Source organism: Protopterus annectens, chromosome 17.part0 (genome assembly GCF_019279795.1).
Source record: "Protopterus annectens isolate FY-2018-M chromosome 17.part0, PAN1.0, whole genome shotgun sequence".
Lineage (NCBI taxonomy): Eukaryota > Metazoa > Chordata > Ceratodontiformes > Protopteridae > Protopterus > Protopterus annectens.
Window position 1 is genome coordinate 752,267,384 of NC_056751.1, and position 26,678 is coordinate 752,294,061.

The window sequence follows — 26,678 nt, forward strand, 5'->3', positions numbered from 1 at the left end:
GCATCAGACAAGCGCTTTCACTAAATGTAGCTTCATCAGGTCCATTGAATAATGCATAAGAAACAGTTACTTGTTATATACAAGCTTCAAAAAGAATAATTCAATTAAAAAGCAATTAAAACATAATAGGTAAATTCCCAATATATATTTAAAGGAGAAACACACTATTATGAGTACAAAGTACTGTTAGATCCTAACAAACAGTAACACTTCCTATCCATCTATACCAATAGCATCACATATTAGTATGATAAAACAGAAAAATAATTTAATAGATACAAATCTAAAAAATATTACTCAAAACACATATTTGTATAAACCTAATAGATACAGGAAATATATATAAAATATATATATATAAAAATAGTAAATGTATATTAATTATGTATTAAAAACTCATCACAAGTATTAAGACAATGTAAATGTGAACAGGTATATGTCTCTTGTCATTGATAGTATATATAGATGTGAAAATATATAAAAAAAAAAAAAAAAAAAAAAAAAAATTTATGCAAAGAACATAAATATAAATAGCATAGTTGATATTGAGACTTCCTATACGAAGATGAATCATATATAAATGCCTTACTTAATGTTCCTACGCTTCCTCAGCATTGGTTTAATAGAGGCACGTTCGTTAAGGCCTAGCCCACTGTCTGCTCGGAGGCGTGTGATCCAATCACTCTCTTTACTCTCAGTGTGGCTTCTAATGTCGCCACCTCTTATATTAGTGGGTATAATCTCCAACACTCTAAAGAGAAAGGTATGTGATTGGTCATTATTCATAATATGTTTAGCTAATGCATTATTGGATGATTCTCTTCTGATATTATATATATGTTCTCTTATTCGGTCTCTCAGTTTACGATTTGTTTTACCTACATAGAAGCTAGTACAAACTTGACAAACAGCAAAGTAAACCACATTGCATGTCATGCAGTTTGCTTCAACAGTGGTCCTAAAATTTCTCCCAGTGTCAGGATGTATAAAATGCAAACTAGTGTCAATATACGAACAAAAATTGCATTGACCACAGGGCATAGCGTGTCCTGCAGCTCCATTACTTCTTGTCTCTTTCGGGTAACACAACATCCTCTTCAAATTTTTCTTGTTTGTCGTGATTACCCTGAATTGCTATCAGCATGGCAAAAGTTGAACCTGGAAGCAAGTCGGAGATATCTGGAATTGCTAATCACCTTTTTTGAACCAGAAGAGAATTCTCTTACTTTGGACATTAAGAACAAACAGTCTACCATCTTCAAAGAATTTCCAGAAGGTATTGTTTTACCGCTTTTTGAAAATTTGTTGGACAGTGTATCAGCATTAGAGAGGAAGCTGATACAACAAAAGAAGCATAAAATTATTAGAGATTTAAATAATTTTAAATTGGGCCACGTCTTCACGTGGCCCAGATATAATTCCAACAGTAATGAACATATAACTAATAATGTTGAAGGAGTCTCTAACAGCTCTAGCAATGTCAATGGTATTAACTCTGTTCATGTGAATAATAATAATAGTCATGACTATAGGAGAAACAGAATATTTAATGCTGAGAATAATGCCATTAGAAATGCAAAAGATTTTTGTATGACAACTAATACTAATTGTGATATTGTAGTAGATTCTAACAAGGGCCAAATAGGCAAACAGACTTCTAGGAGTATGAATGCTATAGATGATTCTATTAATAGCTGTATACACACAGATACTACTACCAATGTTGAGCAGGCTCCTTTACTGACAACTAATGTCAGGAAAGAAATTTGTGATACTGTTATTATGCATGATGGCATTAATGAAGATGTGGGATCTATGAATTCTAATGATTCCAATGATGTAATACACATCATGCATCCGAGTATGCAAGGGGAGATTAATCTATACCCCAAAGTCCAGACTGTGAAAAATAAACCAGCTAGTGAAAGTAGAGACACGAATGCTGTTGTTAGACAGACAACAAAAAGTAATCAGAAAGCAGTATGTCCTGAAACTGTGATGAATGTTTCTTTTCCCCTTCCTGTACGGATGGAGAAAGGCCCCAGACGTATGCGTTCCATGAGTCGTGGACGCCAGAAAAGGAAGTATTCAGAGGAATTTCCACAGAACCAAACCTTGAAAAGGATGTGGAAGAAATAGGGCAGACTTTAATATACAATCTTTCTATTAGAGAGTTGACTGATGCTGACATTAATTTGCTAAGTAGGGGAATGAATTTTATACCTAGAAGTTATAGTGTAATTACTGAAACTATAGTATATGTAAAACTGTTTTGCAGAAACATTATGCTTAAGTTACTTTACAAAGGATGTGAGTCTAGAGATAAATTAGATAGGAATTTCACCTTTAAGAAACTTAGTGAATATGTTCCTATAAACTATCCCATAGTAGAAACATATCAACGTCTTACAGAAGACGAGTTACATAAGTATTATAATGAGAATCAAAACAGGAAACATCACTATGCAGATAACCTCACACATGGAGAAAGAGTAAGCCTTAGGAGTTTGCAAGATGACAACACCATTGTTGTCAGACCGGCAGATAAGGGAGGCCGGGTTGTGGTCATGGACACAAACCATTATTATGCAGCCATGAAGAATATGCTTAGTGACAGTTTCTATGAAATTATTAGTAACACTACATCATCTAATATTGTAAGATTGATCAGGGATACATTATATGGTCTCTATCTGAGTAGACTGATAGAAGAAGACCTCTATGGGTATCTTACCATAAAGGAACCCTTGGATACATTATATGGTCTGTATCTGAGTAGACTGATAGAAGAAGACCTCTATGGGTATCTTACCATAAAGGAACCCTTGATTCCCATCATGCATGGGCTTCCTAAGATTCACAAGGATGTTCATGACCCCCCCATGTGACCTATAGTTTCTGGTCGCGGGTGGGTCACTGAACATCTTTCTGTATACATAGAAAAGAACTTAAGACCCATTTTGAATGAAAACACTTATGTCCTAAGGGATTCGAAGCAATTTCTTTTGGATTTCTATGATTGTATTGGACATTGTGAAGGGTCAGATGATTGTATTTTTGTTACATTAGATATTCAATCACTGTTCACGGTTATACCGAATAACCTTGGTCTAACATACATTTGTGAATATTTGAAAGCACACAGCAATTATACCATAGTAAAAATTGATTTATTAGCACACTTCTTGGAACTGGTATTAGAGAATAATATCTTCATTTTTGATGACGTAATCTATAGGCAAGTTGATGGTGTTGCGATGGGCACACCATGCGCCAATAGTTACGCTAATATGTTCCTGGCCCAATGGGAGGAAAGTGTTTTGTTCAAAATAGAACCCTTTTTGCAACATGTTTTATTTTTTCGAAGTTTTGTCGATGATGTTTTTATTTTATGGAAAGGGACTATAGAGCAACTGGATTCATACCTAGGAGTCATGAATGGTTTGACTAGTTATCTTAGATTCACGTTAAACTACTCAGTGAATAAGATCGAATTCTTGGACCTATATATTGAAAGACTACCAAATGGTTTAGTTAATACAGGTATCTTTAGGAAGTCATGCTATAGTAATTCTCTATTAATGAGATCGAGCATGCATCCTTCTTTTGTTTTCAAAAACATTATTAAAGGCCAGGCCATAAGGGCCTCTAGGCTGAATCCAACTGAGGAAGATTTTGATACTGAACTTAATAACCTGAAAGATAGATTAGTATGTAGGGGATATAACATTGATGAAGTAAATAACAATTTACAAAATATACATACTTTAAGGCATACTATTGCAACACCATACTTTGGACTTAAAGGGGATATAGATATATATGACAAGGATACTAAGACTATACCTGTTGTGAAATTTCTTACAACATTTACGTCTGATCGTCACAAGTTAAGAGACATCATTAGTAGGTATTGGACCATCTTCCAGATTGATGATGATATTAGAACTATTGTTGGTGACACCCCTAAATTTCAATATAAAAACAAGAAAAATTTGAAGAGGATGTTGTGTTACCCGAAAGAGACAAGAAGTGATGGAGCTGCAGGACATACTATGCCCTGTGGTCAATGCAATTTTTGTTCATATATTGACACTAGTTTGCATTTTATACATCCTGACACTGGGAGAAATTTTAGGACCACTGTTGAAGCAAACTGCATGACATGCAATGTGGTTTACCTTGCTGTTTGTCAAGTTTGTACTAGCTTCTATGTAGGTAAAACGAATCGTAAACTGAGAGACCGAATAAGAGAACATATATATAATATCAGAAGAGAATCATCCAATAATGCATTAGCTAAATATATTATGAATAATGACCAATCACATACCTTTCTCTTTAGAGTGTTGGAGATTATACCCACTAATATAAGAGGTGGCGACATTAGAAGCCACACTGATCACAAAGAGAGTGATTGAATCACACACCTCCGAGCAGACAGTGGGCTAGGCCTTAACAAACATGCCTCTATTAAACCAAGGCTGAGGAAGCGTAGGAACATTAAGTAAGGCATTTATATATGATTCATCTTCGTATAGGAAGTCTCAATATCAACTATGCTATTTATATTTATGTTCTTTGCATAATTTTTTTTTTTTTTTTTTTTTTTTATATTTTCACATCTATATATACTATCAATGACAAGAGACATATACCTGTTCACATTTACATTGTCTTAATACTTGTGATGAGTTTTTAATACATAATTAATATACATTTACTATTTTTTATATATATTTTTATATATATTTCCTGTATCTATTATGTTTATACAAATATGTGTTTTGAGTATATATTTTTTAGATTTGTATCTATTAAATTATTTTTCTATTTTATCATACTAATATGTGATGCTATTGGTATAGCTGGATAGGAAGTGTTACTGTTTGTTAGGACCTCACAGTACTTTGTACTCATAATAGTGTGTTTCTCCTTTAAATATATATTGAGAATTTACCTATTATGTTTTAATTGCTTTTTAATTGAATTATTCTTATTGAAGCTTGTATATAACAAGTAACTGTTTCTTATGCATTATTCAATGGACCTAATGAAGCTACATTTAGTGAAAGCGCTTGTCCGATGCATTAAAGTTTCTGTGTATACCATCAACGTTCATGCCTTTGTGGAATATCTTCTTGGTTGAACATTCGTGATTTGTATTTTGGTAGACTTTTATACTCTGCTTCGCTCCTTATCCTTTGTCTTGGATATACATTTTAATTGCTTTTGGAGTAGGAGCGTTTACCTTGAGGTGACTGTGTGTTTCATAGTTATTTCTCAGAATATGCTGATGTTTTCGATGACAAGCTAGACAAGCTTCCAGCTGTGTATTCCATGAAGCTAGAACCAGAGGTCAGTCCAGTGGTAGGCAGCAAGAAAAATTCCATTAGCCATGCAGAGCAGAGTTAAAGCTCAGTTGGATAAAATGGTGCAGCAAGGTGTAATTTGTCCAGTTACAGAACCAAATGAATGGGTGTCGCCTATGGTAGCAACTCACAAAAAAGGCTCAGACAAAATCAGAATATGCATCGACACAAGAGACTTGAATAAGGCATTAAAGAGACCTCATCATCTCATGTGAACAGTTGAAGAAGTCACAGCCCTGATACCAAATGCCACTGTATTTTCTGTCTTGGACGCAAAGACTTCATTTTGACAGGTAATGCTTGATTGCAGAGCTTCACTGTTGACTACATTCGGTACCCCATTTGGAAGATATAGAGTTCTCAGGATGCCATTTGGAATAAATTCTGTAAGTGAAGTCTTCCAACGTGCAATGGAACAGATCTCTTCGGGTTATCCCTGTCCCATAACAGTAGATCATTTGTTGGTTGGAGGCAATGTTGAAGCAGAGCATGACAGAAACCTCAAGAAAGTTCTACACAGAGCATGTGAATTGAATTTAAAGCTCAATCCTCTGAAGTGCAAATTCAGATTACCAGAAGTCACATATGTAGGTCATTTATTTATCAGTACAGGCTTATGACCAGATCCATCTAAGCAAAACTTCTTGAGATGCCAGCACCAGACAATGTTCAAGCTCTACAGAGTTTTCTTGGTATGGTTTACTATTTGGGTAAGCTCATACCAGATTTCAGTGAATTGACAGAACCTTTAAGAAAGCTAACATGTAAAATGTTGTATGGTCTTGGCTAGAACAGTACCAGAGAGTTTTTGATGATCTTAAGCAGAAAATTTCCCCTCCACTTACACTAAGATACTATAATGTCATAGACCCAGTTACTCTTTCCTGTGACACTTCAAAGTTTGGTCTTGGTGCAGTTATTCTTCAAGAGGATAGACCAGTAGCCTATGCATCTAGAACTCTTACCCAAACTGAAATGCAATATGCTCAAACTGAGAAAGAACTTTTGGCAATTGTGTTTGCATGTTCAAAGTTTCATGATTATATTTATGGTCAAGATATCCAGATTGAAATTGATCACCAACCTCTAGTTACTATCTTAAAAAAGCCTATGCATTCTGTTCCAGCAAGATTGCAAAGAATGATGCTCAAATTACAAAAGTATAACTTCAAAATGGCCTATATGAAAGGCAAACCTCTTTATCTGGCTGATACCTTATCCAGATTGCTCAAAAATACAACGGAACAATCTGATGCAGATAATTTTGACTTTGATGTCATGGAAGTGTGTAATTTTTTGACCATGAGACTTGATGATCTGAGAGATCATACAAAGGCTGATCCTGTTTTACAAAAGCTCAGCCACTACATCCAGGTTGGATCGCCGTCAGAGCAATTTAGTGTACTGCCTGAAGTACAACCTTATTTTCCTTACAGAGATGAGATGTTGATAGAAGATGACATTATTTTCAAAGGTCCTAAACTTGTTGTCTCTGCTTCCTTACAATGTGAATACATCCAGATTTTGCATCGTGGCCATCCAGGTTCTGAATCTACCAAAAGAAGGGAGAGAGGACTAGTATTTTGGCCTTCTTTAGTAAAAAACATTGACAAAGTACTTTCATCTTGTTCAGTATGCAATAGTACTAAACCGCATCTGCAAAAGGAGCCATTTCAGATAAGTCAAATTCCTGAACTACCTTGGTTAACAGCAGCCACTGACACATTCCAGTGGAACAATCAGCATTACTTAGTGCTGGTCGACTCTTATCCAAACTGGCTTCAGATCAATTTGTTGCTTAACCTAACGTCCACTACTGTTATTACCAAGCTGAAACGTCATTTCGCAGTCCATGGTAGTCCACATAAGCTTATCTCTGACAATGGTACGCAATTTACCAGTGAATTGTTTCAAAATTTTGCAAAAAGTCCAGTTATGATAAAATGAGCAGATTTCTTCATCCATTGAAAAGAGGAGAGACAGTGAGGATAGAGAAGGCGAAAGGGTTTGACTGGATTGGTCAAGTAACAGGTTTATATACTGAGCCAAGATCCTATTTTGTGGAATCTGAGGGTGTGGAATACAGGAGAAATCACAGACATCTTCTTCCTGTATCAGAACCGATATCACAGCATTGTTCCTATGATACAGAATCTAGATCTCAGAGCAATCCACACAATGTTCCTGTTCCAGAACGTGACTCAACTTCCATTACTACTTTTGATGATGTTCCTCATGTCACCAAGGTTGAGCATTCAGCAGAGACAGTCCCATTTGCTAGCTCTAACTCTAAATTCTATGTCACACAATTTGGTCAAATTTCCAGCCCCAGTGTGAAATACACAGCAACCTGGGCATAGTTGTCTATATGTATTTAGGTCTGTATAATTGCAGGTCTAAGAATTATCTTGTATGTATTGAATGTCAATCAATCTCATCAATGAAGTACGATTTATTTCTCAAAGAGGGAGGATGTCAAATATGTATGTGTGCTGCACCTTTAAGAAGCATTTCCCAGGACTGAACGTGCATATAAATAGCAAGCACATGCAAGCTTCAGTGCCATTTTGAGAGTGCAGCCAGAGAGTGAGCATGTATGAGAGACAGTGTCACTTTGTTTATAAGTTTATCTAAGTTAAAGTTATCGCCTCATTCGTGATGTGTTTGTACTTAACAAAGCTGCTTGAACAGAACCCACGAATGTTCATCTGTTACATCCTGACTGGGCAAATTACATAAGTTATGACCAGTTTCCCATGTATCCTCCATAAGAGTAACTCAAAAATCATTTGGTCATTCATGTTAGAGTGAAATGTCATTCCTCAAGACAGCTGTGCACTGTTTTGGAGAGCTTCCCCCTTTCCCAGTGTTGTACAGCCATATAGCTGGTAAATATCATTTTTAGAGTGCTGGGGTCTTCCCCACCACATGAGGAGGTGCTGTGGAGCTAACCCCTCCTAAAAAAAAGCAGTTATTTTGCACTGTTTTGTTATTTTGTATGTAACAACTTTTTTTGAAGGTTTATAATTGAGGAAAAGCAGCACGTGTGATTGAGTTTCACTTTTCCACAGTTAAAAAGCATTTTGAGCCACGTGAGGAATGATGTAATTAAGTAAAAATCAGTGCTGGAAGGTGTGAAATGTGCCCACAAACACTATACTTAAACCCTGAGGGTGACATTTACCCACAAACGCTATACTTAAACCCTGAGGGTGACATTTACCCACAAACGCTATACTTAAACCCTGAGGGTGACATTTACCCACAAACGCTATACTTAAACCATGAGGGCGACATTTACCCACAAACGCTATACTTAAACCCTGAGTGTGACATTTACCCACAAATGCTATACTTAAACCCTGAGGGTGACATTTACCCACAAACGCTATACTTAAACCTTGAGGGTGACATTTACCCACAAATGTTATACTTAAACCATGAGGGCGACATTTACCCACAAACGCTATACTTAAACCCTGAGGGTGACGCCTAGCCCATCTAATGGATGCACAACTAGATAAATATTGTACAACTCACACTAAAAATGTTTTATAAATTTGCATTTTTGTCAAATGTTCTGTGATACAGCACTTATTAAAATAGTTCCCTTGTACCTGTTTAAGTGTTCAAGAGTTGCCACCTCCACACACACACACACACACACACACACACACGCACGCACACACACACACACACACACACACACACACACACGCACACGCACACACAGAAAACATGATGTTGGGTTGCTGTCTGTAAAATATCCTATTTGTTAACCAGGTAGGCCCACTGACCACACAGTCCCTTTTCTGGGGTGACTAGGAGCAATGTCTGTTAACTGGCTTGCTCAAGGTTACACGGTAGGCAAACAAGGACTGCGGGAATCAATCCCGTACCACAGGAACTACGTCTTATAATCTTTTCCTCTGCACCACCTGCCAAACTCTTTATAATCTGTTAGCACAGCCCTTTCAGCAAGGAACATAAAGACAGATTGGGTTAGTGCAGTGATGGTGAACCTATGACATGTGTGTCAAAGGTGACATACCACAACGTTTTGGGTGACACACGAGTGTTCACCAATACCGGAGTTACCAAAGGAACTGAATGAACAAAAATACAAGAAATATGTGACCCTGCACTTATCTATTAAAACTCAGCAACAAAAAAGTAATGAATTGATGTTAATCAAATCAAATGCAATGTGCTTCATATTTTTTTCAGTTCAATTTAAAATTAATATTAAACGTAGAGTAATTTTTTGATGCACTATTTTAAGCCCAGTTATCAGTGCACACATCATTTTCTCTGTTTGTAAGTCACTGATTTTTCTTTTACTTTTATAATACATGGCAGCATACATGGCAGCACATGACTGGACTGTATTTTTAAATAAATTAATACGTAAAGAATTGTTTCTCTTTTGTTCCTGGGGGGGGGGGGGGGTTGATATGCCAGCAGAGTCAAGACAGGCATTTTCCAAATATTTGACACACTGAGCACAAAAGGTTTGCCATGACTGGGTTAGTGTAATCTGCAGTCTGTCGTGGCTGCTTTTCCTGTGGTGTTTGACAACAGCAGTCACATTTACTAGCTATGATGGCATATTATGACTATGGAGCTAAAACCGGCAATTAATATTAAAGAAAATGATAGGATTGCTTACTGCTCTCACTTGAGCAATAACCTGCACCCTTTGAAAACGAAATATGACAATCAGTGTGTGCTGCAAACAGATATGTTGCCATAGGTCACTGGCACATGGTAACTTGTGCTTAAATAGAAGGAATAAGCAATCACAGCAGTTTCAGAAATGGATGATTCCAAAGGCAGATCTGACCTGTTAAAAAATGGGCAATTTTTGTGTGAAGATAGGTAAAGGCTGCCAGCCTAGCCACATAGAATTCTGTTGATAATTCTGTCATTTGTAAATATTAATGTAAGCCACAGGCTTGTTCATTGGATATTGAACCGCAAAATTTTAACAAGAGTGCACTCTGCTGTAAGAAAGCTAAGTCAAGCATTTCATGACTGTCTTTGATGTCAAAATTCGGAGCTGATATGTCTAGAGGGAGGCATCCTGCCTATTGTTTTAAGACCACAGTTAATGGCTAGACTTTGCATGTATAAATGTCCTTTATTGTTCTGATTTCTGCCCAGGTGTAAAGAATGTAAATGTAGTTTCTGTTAGTCTGGGAACACCAGAGAAGTGTGAAGAATGATGTCATGTGAAGCAGCTCTGTGTTAACAATTTAAAGAGAGAGAATCAGAGCATCCAACATCACCAGCACTGTCTTGCTCTAAATGTAAGTTATTTAGAACTGTGTCTTTTTTAGCTTTAGCTAGGAAATAGGAAGATTAGACTAGTTTGTTTTTCTGTGATGTCAGAACTTTTCAAAGGTATTATTTTAAACATTTCTCTGTGATCTCTAAACTCTTGACTAGCTGTGTAGTAAGAAGTATTGTCTTGTGTTTTTATTATTTATTATTAAATATTTTTAAACCTTTCAACTGTGGCTGTTTTATGTAGAGTTAATTTAGGCTCTAGAGTACATTGCATGTATATAGTGATGCTGTACCAAGTTACTCCAAATAAGTCTTGACTGTTAGGTCACACTTACCATTTGGATGATAATATTGCACAATAATAATTGGACACCTTTTAAGGGCCTTTGAGTAGCTGATAAATATTAGCTGGGTGGTGACACTGATTTCTACCATATAGTCTGGGTAAAAGGGCACAGCTGCACAACCTGTGCCAGCCTTCCCCAGGAGTGTCTGTGTGGTTGTATAAACTCTTATCTCAAAGTGTGTGTGTGTGTGTGTGTGTGTCTGTGTGTGTGTGTGTGTGTGTGTGTGTGTGTGTGTGTGTGTGTGTGTGTGTGTGTGTGTGTGAGCTACTTGGGCAGGGACATGAAGCACTGGCTGGACAGAGAGGGTGCTGGAGGTTTTAGCTTGCCCAGCTGGCTGAGATCTGGACCCTATAACTGTGCCAGTGGGGAGTCTTATTGGGGTCCTGGAGAGAAAGGGGGAAACCAGCCCCAGACTGACTGTGATCTCTGTGTGCTCTTAAGGGACATTGTACTTTACTTTGTGTGTACACTGGTGTTAATGGTGAGGACTGAGGCTCCTTGATTGCTGGGCCACTGCACGGGCATCACATTTTGCACAATTTATTTTTATTTTCTTTAGTGGCCAGGTCTCAAGACAGAAAGGTTATAAGGAATTAATTCACTGACAGACCACGATTGGCTTATTAACATGCTTCATGATATAATTACACAGTAACACATACCCTGATATGCCTTATCATTTAATTAGCTACCTTATGACTGACTTCATGATCCAGTATACAATTACATAGTAACATATACCCTGATATGCCTTATTATTTAATTAGCTGCCTCACGACTGACTTCATGGCCCATGATATAATTACACAATAGTGCATACTCTGATATGTATTATCATTTAATTAGCTGTCTCACAAATGATTTCATGCAAAGAATGAAATTTTGATTAATAGGATCAGTTTGGTCCTTTTAACTACCTGAAATTTCTGTGCAGGAAGTAGCAAGACATATTATAAACATAATGAAGCCATTAGTCAGAACAATAAGGCCTACTTGTTTGTTTTTATGAAAAGCAGTACTTCTGAAATAAAAATCGTGTCAAACTGCATTAAGTAATATACAAATGCTCTACATATGCCTAAAGGTATATATAATGACTAAATGGATCAGCACAGCTTATCTTTAGAATTGTTTGAGCTCACATATTAGTGTATGCATTTTTGACTTAATACTGCTCATTTCAAAGCTGCTAATCATTAATATTCTACTATTGCAGATGAATTTAATCCGAGAATGCCTCCTTGGTTGATAGCCTTCACCACACTTGTAATGGTCCTTATGGTGCTTATATTTGTAGCAATTTTTGCAATACAAGGTAAGAATTTAAAGCTATAAGAAACAATGGAACAATAACTGGTTTCTAGCACAGTATTATATTGTACATCTGAGAATGCATGGTGATACTTTAAACAACAATTACTCTTGTTACTTCTTGCTGGACATTTCACTTATTTATTACTGACAGGGTGGGAGGACCTCTATAGACCAGGAGTTTGAATCCCCTGCAGAAATCTGTTCATACTGACATAAGTTATTGTGCTGAATAACCACGACTCAAGTTTGTTGCAGTTTATATTTGCCATCATTTATATGAGAGTAACTAGGACTTTCAGTGAGATGTTCATCAGAATGGCATCTGGTAAGTGAAACTTGCTGGTAGCCTTGCATGCTGTGTACATGGCAAGTGCTTTCCCAAGAGTAAGTAATAAACTTTTATACCAGTGAGTGGCACCAGCTTGGAGTAATGGCAGTCTGATACTAATAGATTTTTCCCCATATTTGGACACTGGTTTGATAGCAAGGACAGCCATGAAAGAGAGTAATAGGAAGTGTTGCAGAATATGCCAAATCATTCCCATGAACACATTCCTGAGAAGCCATATTCAAAACATTTAGCAGAGAAATTGAGGGTGGTGGGTTCTTTCACTTTAGTTCATACACTGAAATGTGTAAATAATTAGCTTAAAGAAGCTGAAAGTTCTTTGTCCACTGTTGGGAAATCACTTTTTATAGAAGATGGCCATAGGGACCTAATCACATCAGGCAGTAAAACTATTTAAGCTGTTAAGCACCTTGGGCCATTGCCCTACATATTAATGCCGCAGTCCTACTGATGAAAGAGTAAGTGTAAGACAGGTGAGGCTGGCTAAAACAGTAAAGACAAAGGAAGACAAAGGTGAAAGTTTTGAGGGGCATTCAAGGCAAAACAATGTGGTGGTCTTTGGTTTGTTCAAAGATGACAGATACAGGCATTGGTTTTATTTGTACATAAAACTGCTTGTATAGTGGTTCCCTTTAAACAGGCCACCATATGTGTTACTGAGACACGTCATTATTCTCTGTGGCCAAAGTCAACACCTTCATCCCACCAACTGCCCATCCCATCATCAATAAATTCCTATATCAGCCGGACTGACAACATGTACTGGATTAAGTGAGGCAAGCAACAGCAGTGATTGCTCCCAATGATGTTAATATACTGTAGATAGGGTTAATGCAGACAAATGACTGGTGCCAAAGCCACGGATTAAAGCTAAATGCAAAAAAATGCATTATTATTTGATTGGGAAAGCTGACATCCCTGCTAATTACATTATAGACAGGGCCCCACTAAGTGTAGACCCAGTGGTACATTATCAGGGTACTCAGGTTGATAGCAGTCTGAACTTTGACCACCACGTATCCACAATAGTAAGGAAATCCTTATAAGTGGCACAACTTATAAGTAAAGGCATCACATCTAGATGTAAGGATGTTATAATTGCATTATACTCGGCCCTCATCAGATCAGTAATTGAGTACAATGCTTCCTTTTGCTTGTACCTTTGTACCTCACCAGACACCTGCAACAATTGAAGAGGCCAGGTTTCTTACCAAGAAATAACATAGTACACAAAACAAGTCTTATGCAGATAGACTGAAAGCCATGTCACTGTATTCTGCATCCTACAGATTGTTAAGGGTTGACCTGTGCCTGGCTTACAGGGCAGTCTCTGACCCAGTCCCGATGGAAATGCTACACATTCATACATCAAACTGCATGAGGGTTACTCACTCCAGGGATGTTAACCTAGTGTCTGACATGAACAGGTCATGCTGGAGAGATAGCTACATCTCCCAAAGACTGCCATTTCTCTGGAACAAACTTCCAATTCACGTGAAACAGACCCCTTCCCTGACCCTCTTCAAATGGAACCTACAGCAATGGATGGTGAACCACAAATTCACTCCTGGAGTGGTGCCCATGTCCCTCCTGAATAGAGGAAGTCATTATTAACTACCAAAGACCCTTACCTCTATGAAATTCACTCACCTAACCACCGACAATTGGGGCAATTTGGGATAGATATGGTTAGGTTTGTAAGGGCTGTACAGCTGTTAGGCTAGTAACCTTCTATGAACTGATGTGATTATGTAACCACTTCAGTGTGGATCACTAGTGGGTCTGGTGGTGCATGTACAGCCTTTGTTCTTTACTGTGTCTTCCATTGGCAGGGTCAGTCACACCAGGTAATAATTTACCAATGGAATATACATACCAGCTGGGGAACTGTCCATCCCTTTCAATAATTCTCTTGCAAAACTGCTTGTTTACATTTCTGTCTTCCACTTTCCATAACTACAGAAACTACAGCAATAATATTATATGCTTCTTATGTTTCAGAATAAACATGTTATGTTAAAATCCCCTATTTCAGTGTGTTTAAGGGAAGTGTCACCTATTATCTCTAGATCACCAGTTCCCAATCTACGTGCCATGCTCATTTGGCAAGGAACTTGTTTTCAGCAGTGGATAAAAATGCAAATACCTTACTTCCTGCTTTGAACTCCCTCAGATGAGCATTTCTGTTACGTGTTCATGCCTGCTGTGTCCGTTTCATATGTTATTTACTAGAAGCGTTACAGTTCTTAGGTTATCCTTCAGATTCATGAAGTGTCCTATTATACTTGTAAAGGTGATATTTTCATCCTTTCAAGTTTCTTTTGAGAAATCTAGCAAGCCTTTAGGATGTCTTCCATAAAGCAGTTTGATGTGAACCCAGCTAAGACCGAGGTGCGTTTCTTAGAGCAAAGAGAAAGTACAGCAGCACTTGATCCCCGTTTCCCCATCTAACACTACAGCCTTTCACAACATCGACTGTAAAGTCGTGTTAGTGCATTCATAAAACAAATCTGTCTGAGGTGGTGAAGGTGGTATACATTTGTCCTTCGTTGTTTTACTTTAAAGTGATGATGAAGTCCATCCATCAGTCTGGACATGAATGGGAAGCCTTGGTCACTATGAATTTCTCAGGGAATTCCTTCCCTAGAATGTGATTTCTTGTAACTGACATGGCTTATCCACTGGTTATTATGTCAGTATTTTCTTCAGGATACTGGCACGAAGTTGTGACTAGGGCCTCCTCTCCTACATCTTTAAATGCAGATTTTCCCCTTCAGCTAGTTCCTGCCATATGAAGGGAAAGTCATACTAACTTATAAAACTAATTTTCTTCCAACAACGGGACTGGCCATTACATTTTTTTTTCCTCATGGGTAGCTCTGTCTACATTTCCCTTGCAGGCATGCTTCTTTTCCTGGTCGGCTCTCTGCTTTCACACAGGAGGGAAATGTTTAAATGTTTACGACTCTCTTCAGGTGCCTCTTTTTCTTCCTTACAACACCCTATTCTTTCTTGCAGGTTTTCACTCTCACTGTCTGTCAGGCATATGGACCCTCCTGGCAAATCAGACAATTTTTCTCCTTTCACTGGGGCAACGATCAGCCAGGAGGGGCTGTGGTTTAAGCAGTAATCATGGGTGATTTGCATTTTTATTTTCTGCCTTTCCCTGATTGCACGTACACACTTGGTTAGGTGTTGGGGAAAGGCATGTGATAGGCCATCCATGAGAGATGTTCCCACAATTCTGCAAGGGGTGATCCCTCCAAAGAGTCCTGGCCCTCTCCCAAGAGGATGGGATTCCATCCCCACCTCCTGGAAAAGACGAGAGAGTAGTAGGTCACTCCCTTTCACCCTACCCCCTCCCTGCCTGGCTTCTCTAGAGGTGGGGCTGCGAATCAAACCCCACTTACCTAGGTCACAGTAAATGTTCCATCCATCTGCACCACAAAGCCAGGCTAGGACAGTAATTTTGGGGGTTAAGATGTTAAAATATAAACATAATAGGAAACAAAATATTAGCATTACATAGAGTATCAACAGATAATGATGATATATTTTTTAATTGCACAATGATAGTGATAGAATACATATCTATTCTGAAATTACAAGTTTACGTCAACCGTTAACATTGAAAGTCCAAACCTTATACTCTTGTAGCACACTAAGAGGATGCAATTGTGAAATTACAAGTTTACGTCAACTGTTAACATTGAAAGTCCAAAACCCTATACTCTTAACAGTAGCACACTAACATGATGCTTCCTTAATATAGCAAACTATTTTGTTTAATAAAGATGTTTCTTGTTTATAAAAAAGGGGCAGGAATTGAATAGTTTATGTAATGTTGCTTCGGTTATATGATAACAGCAATATATGTGAAGTATAATGTTTGTTAATATTAATTTGTTAATAAAGTTTGATTACTTTTGTTTAAATGTAAATTTGCTTATGTTACAAGTGTTAATTCAATAAAGGTGTTTCAAAAAATATAGCAAACTAATATCTGCAGATCCTCTGCAACTCATTTTCCTTTTAGTGACGAATAACATGAAGAATAATGAGAAACGGAAACTGATTTTATTATACGTTTATTATACCTTGTTAACAACGTGCTTTTTATGGCAGATTTTATCTGGGACAATCACGTTTTCAGCTCAGGATATTTTCTAAATTTAAACTGCATTATATTGTGGTGCATATTTAATCATTCATAATATTGTATAATAAATTATTCAGAAATACAGAATGCTGCCATGTTATATTCATCATAGATTTCTGAATCATGCATGTCACAGATAACAGTGGCACCTCTAAAAATCAGCGACAGATAGTTTGTGATTCAGTAGATAAAATAATAAAAATAACAAAAACTTGAGAGAACTAGCCTTGACTCCATTATTTAAAGGATTAGTTAAACTAATGAAAGGGGCAATTAATGAGCTGTTAGTAATGCAGACCTGCAAGTGCTTTATGTCAAAACAGACTAGATGCAATGCTGCAAACCAAGAAAGTTCAGTTTATACCACTGCAAATATGTTCACATTCTTTCCTGATGATGTATTTGGGTTACAGCAATGCAGCATTGGAAGTCACTCTAGAGTTTTCTTTATATGTAACATATAACATTTTACAAAGGTGTTTATTAATAACTTTTTTATAAACTATACTTCCTTATTATCATAAATCGCCTCTTCATTCCTTTCATTCCTTTATCTGGGTCACTTAGGGTTTCAGCCTTTCACTTCAATGTGATTACATAATATTCTCTGGCTACTCTAACTCCTTTCAGTTTTTTTTTTTTTTTTACTTTAATCATCACCTATTTTATATTATATTATATTATATTACTTAATAACTGCTGCTGTTTGATTTGTTCTACATAGTAATAATTGTTAATTTGTATTATAATCATATAACTTGTATCTGTTCTTAACCATTTTTTCATATTATGTCTAATTTGCTATAATTGTTTTAAACAGTAGTTGTATTTTGTATTATTTTTAAAAACTGCAAAATTATTGTTCTTAAAATGTGTTGTAATACTTCGGAGCTTTTCTCCCCGGGCTTCTCTTCGCTAAAAATGGGTTCCTATCCATCTGGACTTTTCCTGGTAATCAAATCAATCAATAAATAAATATTTATTTCTTATTGTCTTTTATTGGGTCTCTGTGGATTAAAATGGTGCTTTAACCAGTTCACTTACCTGGTTAACAAATAAAATACTCTGTACAAATAAAGCATCCCCATCCTAACTGCAATGAACATAAATCAATCAAAATAAATGATAATTTCCTGCAATAGCATTTTCTTGCATAAACGGCAGCCATCACTGTGTTACATTCCAAACTGATACTGCAGTTATAAGCAATCTGTATCATTACTGCAGAATAGAACAAAATAAACAATATACACCGTAAGCTGCAGTATGGAGTCAGGATCAAGGCAGCTTCTTCTGATCTTTCCTTTACACCATCACATTAGAAATTATATTTTGCACTTTTATTTAATTACCCACTCATTCTTCCAAGAAGGACTTGAATCACAAAGCTCTTTCATTCTGGCATAAGTAACAGAATACAATAAGTGATGTAGTCTGACCATATCTAAACAATCCTACCTTAGTTTGTGATTTACTGATCTTTACTGTTAAAAAGAGGTGTGACTGTGAGCGATAGTGAGCAGAAGCTACTGCAAGCCTTCACATGTGATGTAAAGTAATTACAGCTTTTGTCTGGCTTGCAGAACTTGTATGGTCAGAACAACTTTACTGTACTTGGGTCTATATTAGATCTGCGAAAACCCTTCTCGGTGAATGTCTCTTTGCTGAACGCTAACTATCCAAATCTGACTCCATCAAACAGCCGTTTCAGCAAATTTTTTCCCAGGGGAAAAAACTTCTTGGCCATCAACAGAAATTAGCCCTTTTCCCCACTGTAGTACGATCTCATAGTTGGTATATTTAGTTAGGGGGTGGGGGGGCAAAGCCCCCACTTTGGAGGGTTTTAAATTTTGTGAAGTTTTATGGTGGCCAAGTGTTTTTTTCTCCCTAGGAATAAATTTGCTGAAACATCCATGCGACGGAGTCAGATTTCAACAGTTAGCGTTCGGCAAAGAGCCATTCAATGAAAAGGGTTTTTGCGAATCTAATATAGACCCACTGTACTTACTTTACTATTTAGTTGTATATTGCTCACGTGACTTTTTGTCATAGAAGTTCATTTAAAATCTCTGAATTCTGTGTTCACTGATTTGGATTATTCTTTTTTTTTACAATATTTTATTAGTTTGAAGCTGAATATGGATCTTTAAATGAGTATGCAATTAACGATTTGCCAATGCACAAATATCTTGTACAGTGTAATAAATCATTTGCATATTTAAAGGTAACAGCTGATAACAATGGTGATCTGTTTTCCTTGTGTCAAAAGTTAATGAAGAAAAAGACCTCTGGTATTCCACCACAGCAAAAAATCCACCACGATAGAGTCCTGTGTCAAACAGCAAGCAAATTTAATGAAAAAAGTAAAAACAGCATTAAAATTCCATAGTGATAAAACGATAAGCGCTTTCAGCTATTTAGCCTTCTTTAGATCGTTATCTTTTGGTAGCAATGCCTAGTTTTTATACTAAAAACTAACCAATAAGGTTTAAAATCAATTGACTTCTAAACCAATCATGTCAATTCATTCTTAGTCATTATTAGAATATCCAGTAATCTTTCTTTGCACTACTAAGTAGCCAATAGCTATGATTTAAAATTGGCACCAAAATTATGCTAATATGCTATGTTGGCCCATCCTACTTCAGCTATATGCTAATATGCACTTCTCTGCCTAGTTTTTTACTGGCTATAAGTGCCGAATGTATCATTCCAATAGATTTAGTTTTACATAGCTTCCCTGTTTTCACTTTGCTGCCATCCAGTGACCAAAGTGTAATACTAGCTTTTTAAAAGTTTTTTCAGAAGCATTTGTTTCCATTTTTTAATGCATGGCTTCCCTGTTTCCACTTTGCTGACATCCAGTGGCCAAAGTGTAATACTAGCTTTTTAAAGATTATTCAAAAGCATTTGTTTTATTTTTCTTTATTTGTTATATATAAACTTACTATAATTAACTTCAACTAACAGGTCGCCTTTCTAGCATTTTTATATAAAATCTTCTTTTACAGTTATCTATTTCTCCAGATATACGAAACAATTCTTGTCTATGACTACCAAACTATTAAAATATTACTGACACAGCCAAAAGCATGGTTACTATGTCAACTCTGCTTCCGTCAGCACAGAAATGCCTAACTGCACATTACAATTCTATATCCTTTTACTACATAACTAGAGAGTCCATTATTCACTAAATAATCTCTAGATATATAAATATATGGAATGATGTCCCTATTCACTGCCTTGATAGAAAACAATGCCCAAATATACCTGTTGTGGAACTATCACTATTATGAGGCGAGAACATGCACACATCCTTGGTGAAAAGCTATATTCAATCTACAGTACTTTTCATATCAGAATTAATGAATATTATTATACTTATTAAACTTATTAATATGCTTGTTGTTTCGTATATGATAAACCTAACAAAACTAAAATATATACATTATTATTATGTCATAATATCAGCTAAAAGGAAAAAATATAAATATAAGTTTGATCTAAATAAACATAAAATATAAGTCTAATGATTCTGAGTGGTGATAACATTCCTTCTAGTTTTTAATATAGGTTTCAATGGAACTATAGTGTTTAGTCCAGGGGGACGATTTGCTGTCATGTTAATTATCCAAGATATTTCACGTAGTTCAGTTCGATTATGGACATCTCCTCCTCTATTGGTCTGGATAACAGTTTCAATTGCTTTAAAAAGGAAGGAATGAGTCGGATGTTGTGTTATATACACTGCTAGTGCATTGTTTGGTTCCTTTTGTCATATATCTCTTAAGTGTCATAGTATATGATCGTTAAGCTTCTGATTTGTCTTGCCTATGTAAAAAGCATTGCATTGACGGCAAGTAGCCAAATACACTAGATGTGCTGTGGTGCAATCAGCATATACATTGAAGTAATATTGTTTATTTCCATAAGTGGGGACAAAGACATTTGAACTGTCAATGTAAGGGCAAGCTTTGCATCTACTACATTTAAAAGTGCCCCTTCTGTCTGAAAGTATATTTTGTGTGGTGGTACCATCTCTATTGCATAGGAGTCTTTTCAAATTTGCTTGTTTTTATACTGAAATCTCGGTTGCTCTCCTACTATATGTTTAATTTTCTCATCCATTGTTAATATTGACCAATGTTTTCTTATTATATCACATATCTGTTTGTTGTCTGAATTTCATTGTGGAATATGGTTATCAAAAACAGTGGCTTTCTGTGAGGAAGTGTTCTTCTTGGAGAAATAAGGTTGGCCTCTGCCTTTCCTTATTTCCTGAAAATGTTGTTTGAGTCTTAAATTATCTAAGTAGGACCTTTCCTTAAGATATCTCCATACTTTGCATTGTTCTTCAACAAATTCCTCATCTTTAGTACATAATCTAGATGCCCGTAGGACTTGATTTTCATAGATGCTTTTAAAAATATGTCCAGGGTGCATACTTTGCTTATGTAAATGGTTTCTCCAGGTGTCTTTCCTATGGATGCTTGTATTTATGCCTTCCTTAGAATCTAGATGGACTTTTACATCCAAAAAAATCTATTTATTGATATGATGAACTTGCTTTGAATATAAGAACATTGGTACTTCCACTGATGTAATCGACATAGCTGTTCAGCTCTTCCATCTTTCCTTGCCATAAAATAAACACATCATCAAAAAAATGACCATAGTATAGTTGATGTGGGAGCCATATGTTGACTAAGAATTAATTGACATGATTGGTTTAGAAGTCAATTGATTTTAAACCTTATTGGTTAGTTTTTAGTATAAATACTATGCATTGCTACCAAAAGATAATGATCTGAAAAAGGCTAAATAGCCGAAAGCATTTACCGTTTTATCACTATGGAATTTTAATGCTGTTTTACTTTTTTCATTAAATTTGCTTGCTGTTTGACACAGGACTCTACCTAGGTGGATTTTTGCTGTGGTGGAATACCAGAGGTCTTTTTCTTCGTTTGCTTCACTTTTCCACTGGTAAACCTTCAACAAGTGTAAGATAGTTTTTTCCTTGCCTTGTGTCAAAAGTTGGATGATTTGCTTACCATTGTTAGAAGTAAATCTAGACTTAATGACGATGATTGCACTTGGCATGGCTTAGAGAACTGTTATTTCATATATTAATGACTGGACTGATGAACTAAATAATGTTAGGCATAGAACAAATAGAACACATTTAGGAAATGATGCATCTACTGACTGCAAAGATCATTCAACCCCTAGGAAACAAGATGATGCCCCTGACAACTTTGGAATTCTGGATGCATGCAAGTATTCAGCAATCTGAGGATCCAGTTTTTTAGAAGGAAACAAAAAAAGAAAGACGTTCACAACAAATAACAAGGAAGAAAAATAAATGTATTAAAGACTGTAAAGGAAAGAGAATACACACTAAAAAGGACACTGTTTTGTTATGTAACACATAGGTTACAGGGAATGAAGGTATCATTTTTCCAAAAGAGAAGGGAGAAAAAAGAGGCAAGGGGCAGGTGAAAATGAAGAAATCAAAATTAAATGTGGAATGCTTGAAGAAAATTACTACAAGAAAAAAGAAGAAAAATACAGATATTGACCACATGGCTCAAGCTGTGGATTTACAATACCAGCTGGATGAGAATTTAATACACAATGAAAACAGTGGGATTAATAAGACCAACAGTGATGAAGATCTATCCTTCGTAACAACTGATAGAGCAAATATTACTGTATTAGAAGCTGAAGATTCTCCACAGATGACCAGCAAAGATATTCTTGTAATTGGAGATTCAATTATTAGAGGAACTGATACTTATATTTGCAGCGAAGATAATGAACATTGAATAGTGTTATGCTTGCCAGCAGCAAAAATTGAAGATGTGAGACAAGCCTTGGAATGCCTTAATGTAAGGAAGTACAGATCTGTTCTTATTCATGTTGGTACAAATTATGCCATCCACAAGGATTCTCGGACTGTTAGTAGGGAACTGACAGCCCTCTTAGATAGTATAACTTGTACTGGTGTTAGGACATATTTTTCGCACATCGTCTATAGAAAGGATAGTCAGGTCACTGTGAATGAAAAGGTTTTTGGGTAAATACCTATATGGAAAAAGTGTCCTGCTTTAAAAATGGAAATGTGTAGAGCATCCACGCCTAGTTTTGGGCACACATGTTCAGACAGGATGGAGTGCATTTGTCAAAACCAGGGAAGAGAATTTTTGCAGCAGATATTTTGCAATATTTGACAAACACTAGTCAGGATTTTTGCCAGGTCAAAAAAATAACAGTTTACAGATAGCAACATTTGATGCATCTCTGTTGGTTGTTAATGCTGGGACCATTAATAATAAAGTTTTTATTGGAAAACTTGCTACATTCCCACAAGATTTATATTGTTATTGTTTGTGAAACATGGTTAAAGAACAATGACTGGAAACCAGTTCTGTCAGGGTATAAATGTTTTTACTGTAACAGAAATTTTAACAGAAATCAGGTGGAGGTGTTATGACATGGATTAAAGATAGTTATGAGACCTGTTACATGTTCAGTGATAACACCAATATTATAGACTGTGTAACTGTGACAATAAAGACAACCATGGAACATATAACAATTGCTGGAGTATATAGACCACCAAGTCAAATGCAGATGACCTAGAGGAATTCATACATTTCTTGCATGAAACACAGGAGGGAAAAATAATATTAGCTGGGGAGTTGAATTTACCAGAAACAAACTGGAATAATATTGACTCAACAACATTAGTAAGGAAATTATTCACACCGTATATTCAGGAACAGCAATTGCTTCAGATTGTAAAAAAAAAAAAAACTACCAGGGGACGGAACATACTAGACATTGTTTGTGTTTCTAAAGAAATTACTGTTACTTCAAGTCAAGTTTTACCACCATTGATGTGCAGTGATCATGGGCTTATAAGGGTTAATTTGTTGCTAGACAATTCTGCCAAACTGTGATCTAAACCAATGCAAAGACGGTTACTTACAGATTATATGGAAGCAAAACAGTCACTATGTAAAACTAACTGGGGTGAGGTGTTCAGTGGAAAAACTGCAGATGGAATGTGGAAAGTTTTGAAAGAAAAATTGTTAGAGTTCAAAAAATATATATGTTTAACATCAGGATCTAGGCATGCAACATCAGGGGGATATATTTCCATATGAACAAGATATCTGATTAAGGTGAGAGACAAAAAAATAAGAGATGGAATAGAGGTTGAACTACAAATTTAAAAGCTGAAATAAACAAGCTGGACAAACAGACTAAGCAGCATAGTGTGAGACAAGATCAAGAAAACTTTGAAGAAAATTTATATAAAGATATTGAGCATAATATGAAACCTTTTTAAAGATACATAAGATGTGGAAGGAGTAAAGACACACAAATTGATACATTGCATGCAGATTGTAAAATTTATTCTCAGATACAACAGATTATAGATTGTATAGATTATAGACTGTATAGACTATAGATTATAGATCAACAGCTATGAATGAAAAAACGTGCTGTGATGTAATTTATATAGATTTAACTTCAGAATTTGACAGAATCATACACAATTTGGCATGTACCTCACAAGACATCTACAACAACTGGAAAGACCACAGAAATACCTCACAAAGAGGATTACTGGCCTCAAACAGATGCCCTACGCAGACCGTCTCAAAAAACTACAGCTTTACTCCATCGCATATCGCCTACTCAGGGGCGATCTCTGCCTAACATACACAGCTATGTCAAACCCAGAGCTGCCGGACATGCTCTACTTAAAGAAATCCCAATCCCTCTGAGCTACACACTCTAGGGACCTAAACCTTGTCACCACAATAAATAGAACATGCTGGAGGGATAGATTCATGTCCCAGAGACTTCCCATACTCTGGAACAGACTACCTATCTATATCAAACAGAGCTTCTCATTAGCACTCTTCAAGAAAAATATTGATGATTGAATGGGAAATGGGAAATTCACCCCAGGGATCACTTCTGTGGCTCTGCTCGACAGGGGCACAGGAAAATAATTTTCTTGGGTGGCGAAAGCCAGGGTACATTTTTTGGCTAGGCTTATATAGGCCCTAGGGCCAACAGCCTAGTACCTACCTATGAACCTATGAACAAAACACTGATCAATAAATTAGTACAACTAGGTACTGATGTACTCTTGATAAGGTGGATAGCTGCATGGCTTACAAATAGGACATGGCAAGTACCAAACAGCAACTGGACAGGTGAGATCCTTAGTTACAGTCAAGGTGTCCCACAGGGCTCTGTCTTAGGCCCTTACTTGTTTAGACTGTATCTTTCAGAGCTAACTTTTTCATCTGAGGTATTCTATAGTCTATATGCGGACAACCTGACATTGGGTAAACTGATTACATGTGTTACAGATAAGGCATGTCTGCAAATTAACGTGACTAAATTGACCATTTGGGCACATGAGAATAATATGCTGAAAAATACATCAAAAACTAAGCATATGAGATCTGGGAGACATAAATTGAAAGGTGAATATTTAATGCAGCACACAGTGATTGAAACTGTAGACTCATTTAAGTACACAGGTATATGTGTTGATTCAGCTATGAACTTTTCTAATCACATCAACCATTTGGTTAATGATAGTTATAGAAGTATAGATCATATAAAAAGATTTATAAAGTCTAGGAAATCAAAAATGATGAAGTTATTGTTTGTTAGTTACATTAGACCCAAAGCTGAGTATGGAATAACAATATGGAAACCCTATACGAAAACAAGCATGAGTAAACTGGAAAGAGTACAGGGAAAATATACCAAGGGTGCCCATGAATGTAAAAATTTAAGGTATTATGAAAGACTAAAATATCTGAACTTGTACAGTGTCTCTTACAGATATCTAAGAGGAGATCTTATTCAGGTATATAAGGCATTTAGGGACAACTACCTCTGGGAATGTTTGGGGTTATCAAAAAGTACTAGAGAATTGTCAGACAACCTGGATAGAAGAAGTAAAAGAAAGAATAAGAAGTTTAAAGGTACAGGATATGAAATGGGATGAAGTAACAAGAAAAGCCTCTGACTGGAAAACCCCAGGCCCAGATGCAGTACCTAACTTCTGGTTAAAAGTATTAACATCTTTGTACGAAGATTTAGCGAGTAAGAGCTATTTATATGCTCACCAAGAACAGACACCAACCTGGCTAACAACAGGTAAAACAATGCTCCAACTTAAGAGTGAACCTGCAAGCTACCCTAAAAATTATAGGCCAATAACTTGCCTTCCGACGACATATAAACTATACATGGGAATTGATGCCGGCAGAGTTTATAGTCATTTAGACGAAAACTCAATTATGGCAGTAGAACAAATGGGCAATAAAAGAAAGACATATGGGACAAAGGATCATTTGTTGTTAAATAAAGTCATAGTGGAGAACTGTAAAAAGGGGAAGAATCTAAGTATGGTATAGCTTGACTACAAAAAAGCATTTGATAGTATCCCTCATTCATAGATAAAAGAGTGCCTAAAAATGTATAAGATACACCCTACACTGATCGACTACATTACAGTGACCATGAAACAGTGGCAGACCACTTTGCAATTAAGCCAAGATAAAGGACAAATTGTTATCCCAGGGATAAAAATTCAAACGGAAATATTCCAGGGTGACTCTCTGTCACTGGTACTATTCTGCCTTGCCCTTAATCCATTAAGCTGTTTACTCAACAGCTTAGGCCATGGCTATAATCTGGCTCCTAGAAAACAACAAAGACTTCTCACCTTGTCGATGATTTAAAACTGTATAGCTCATCAGATGAGGAATTGAAAGCACAACTGCAAGTTGTCAAAACTTTTTCAG

The 26,678-nt window shown here is 36.3% G+C and overlaps 1 protein-coding gene across 1 annotated transcript in view; it reads left to right on the forward strand.

The window, feature by feature from the left end:
• Positions 1-26,678, forward strand: part of LOC122791668 (butyrophilin subfamily 2 member A2-like) — a 327,760-nt gene that overhangs the window by 227,947 nt on the left and 73,135 nt on the right. The window contains exon 4 of the mRNA XM_044059499.1: positions 12,225-12,323. Coding sequence (XP_043915434.1) covers positions 12,225-12,323 — 99 coding nt within the window. The remainder of the gene's footprint in view (positions 1-12,224; positions 12,324-26,678) is intronic.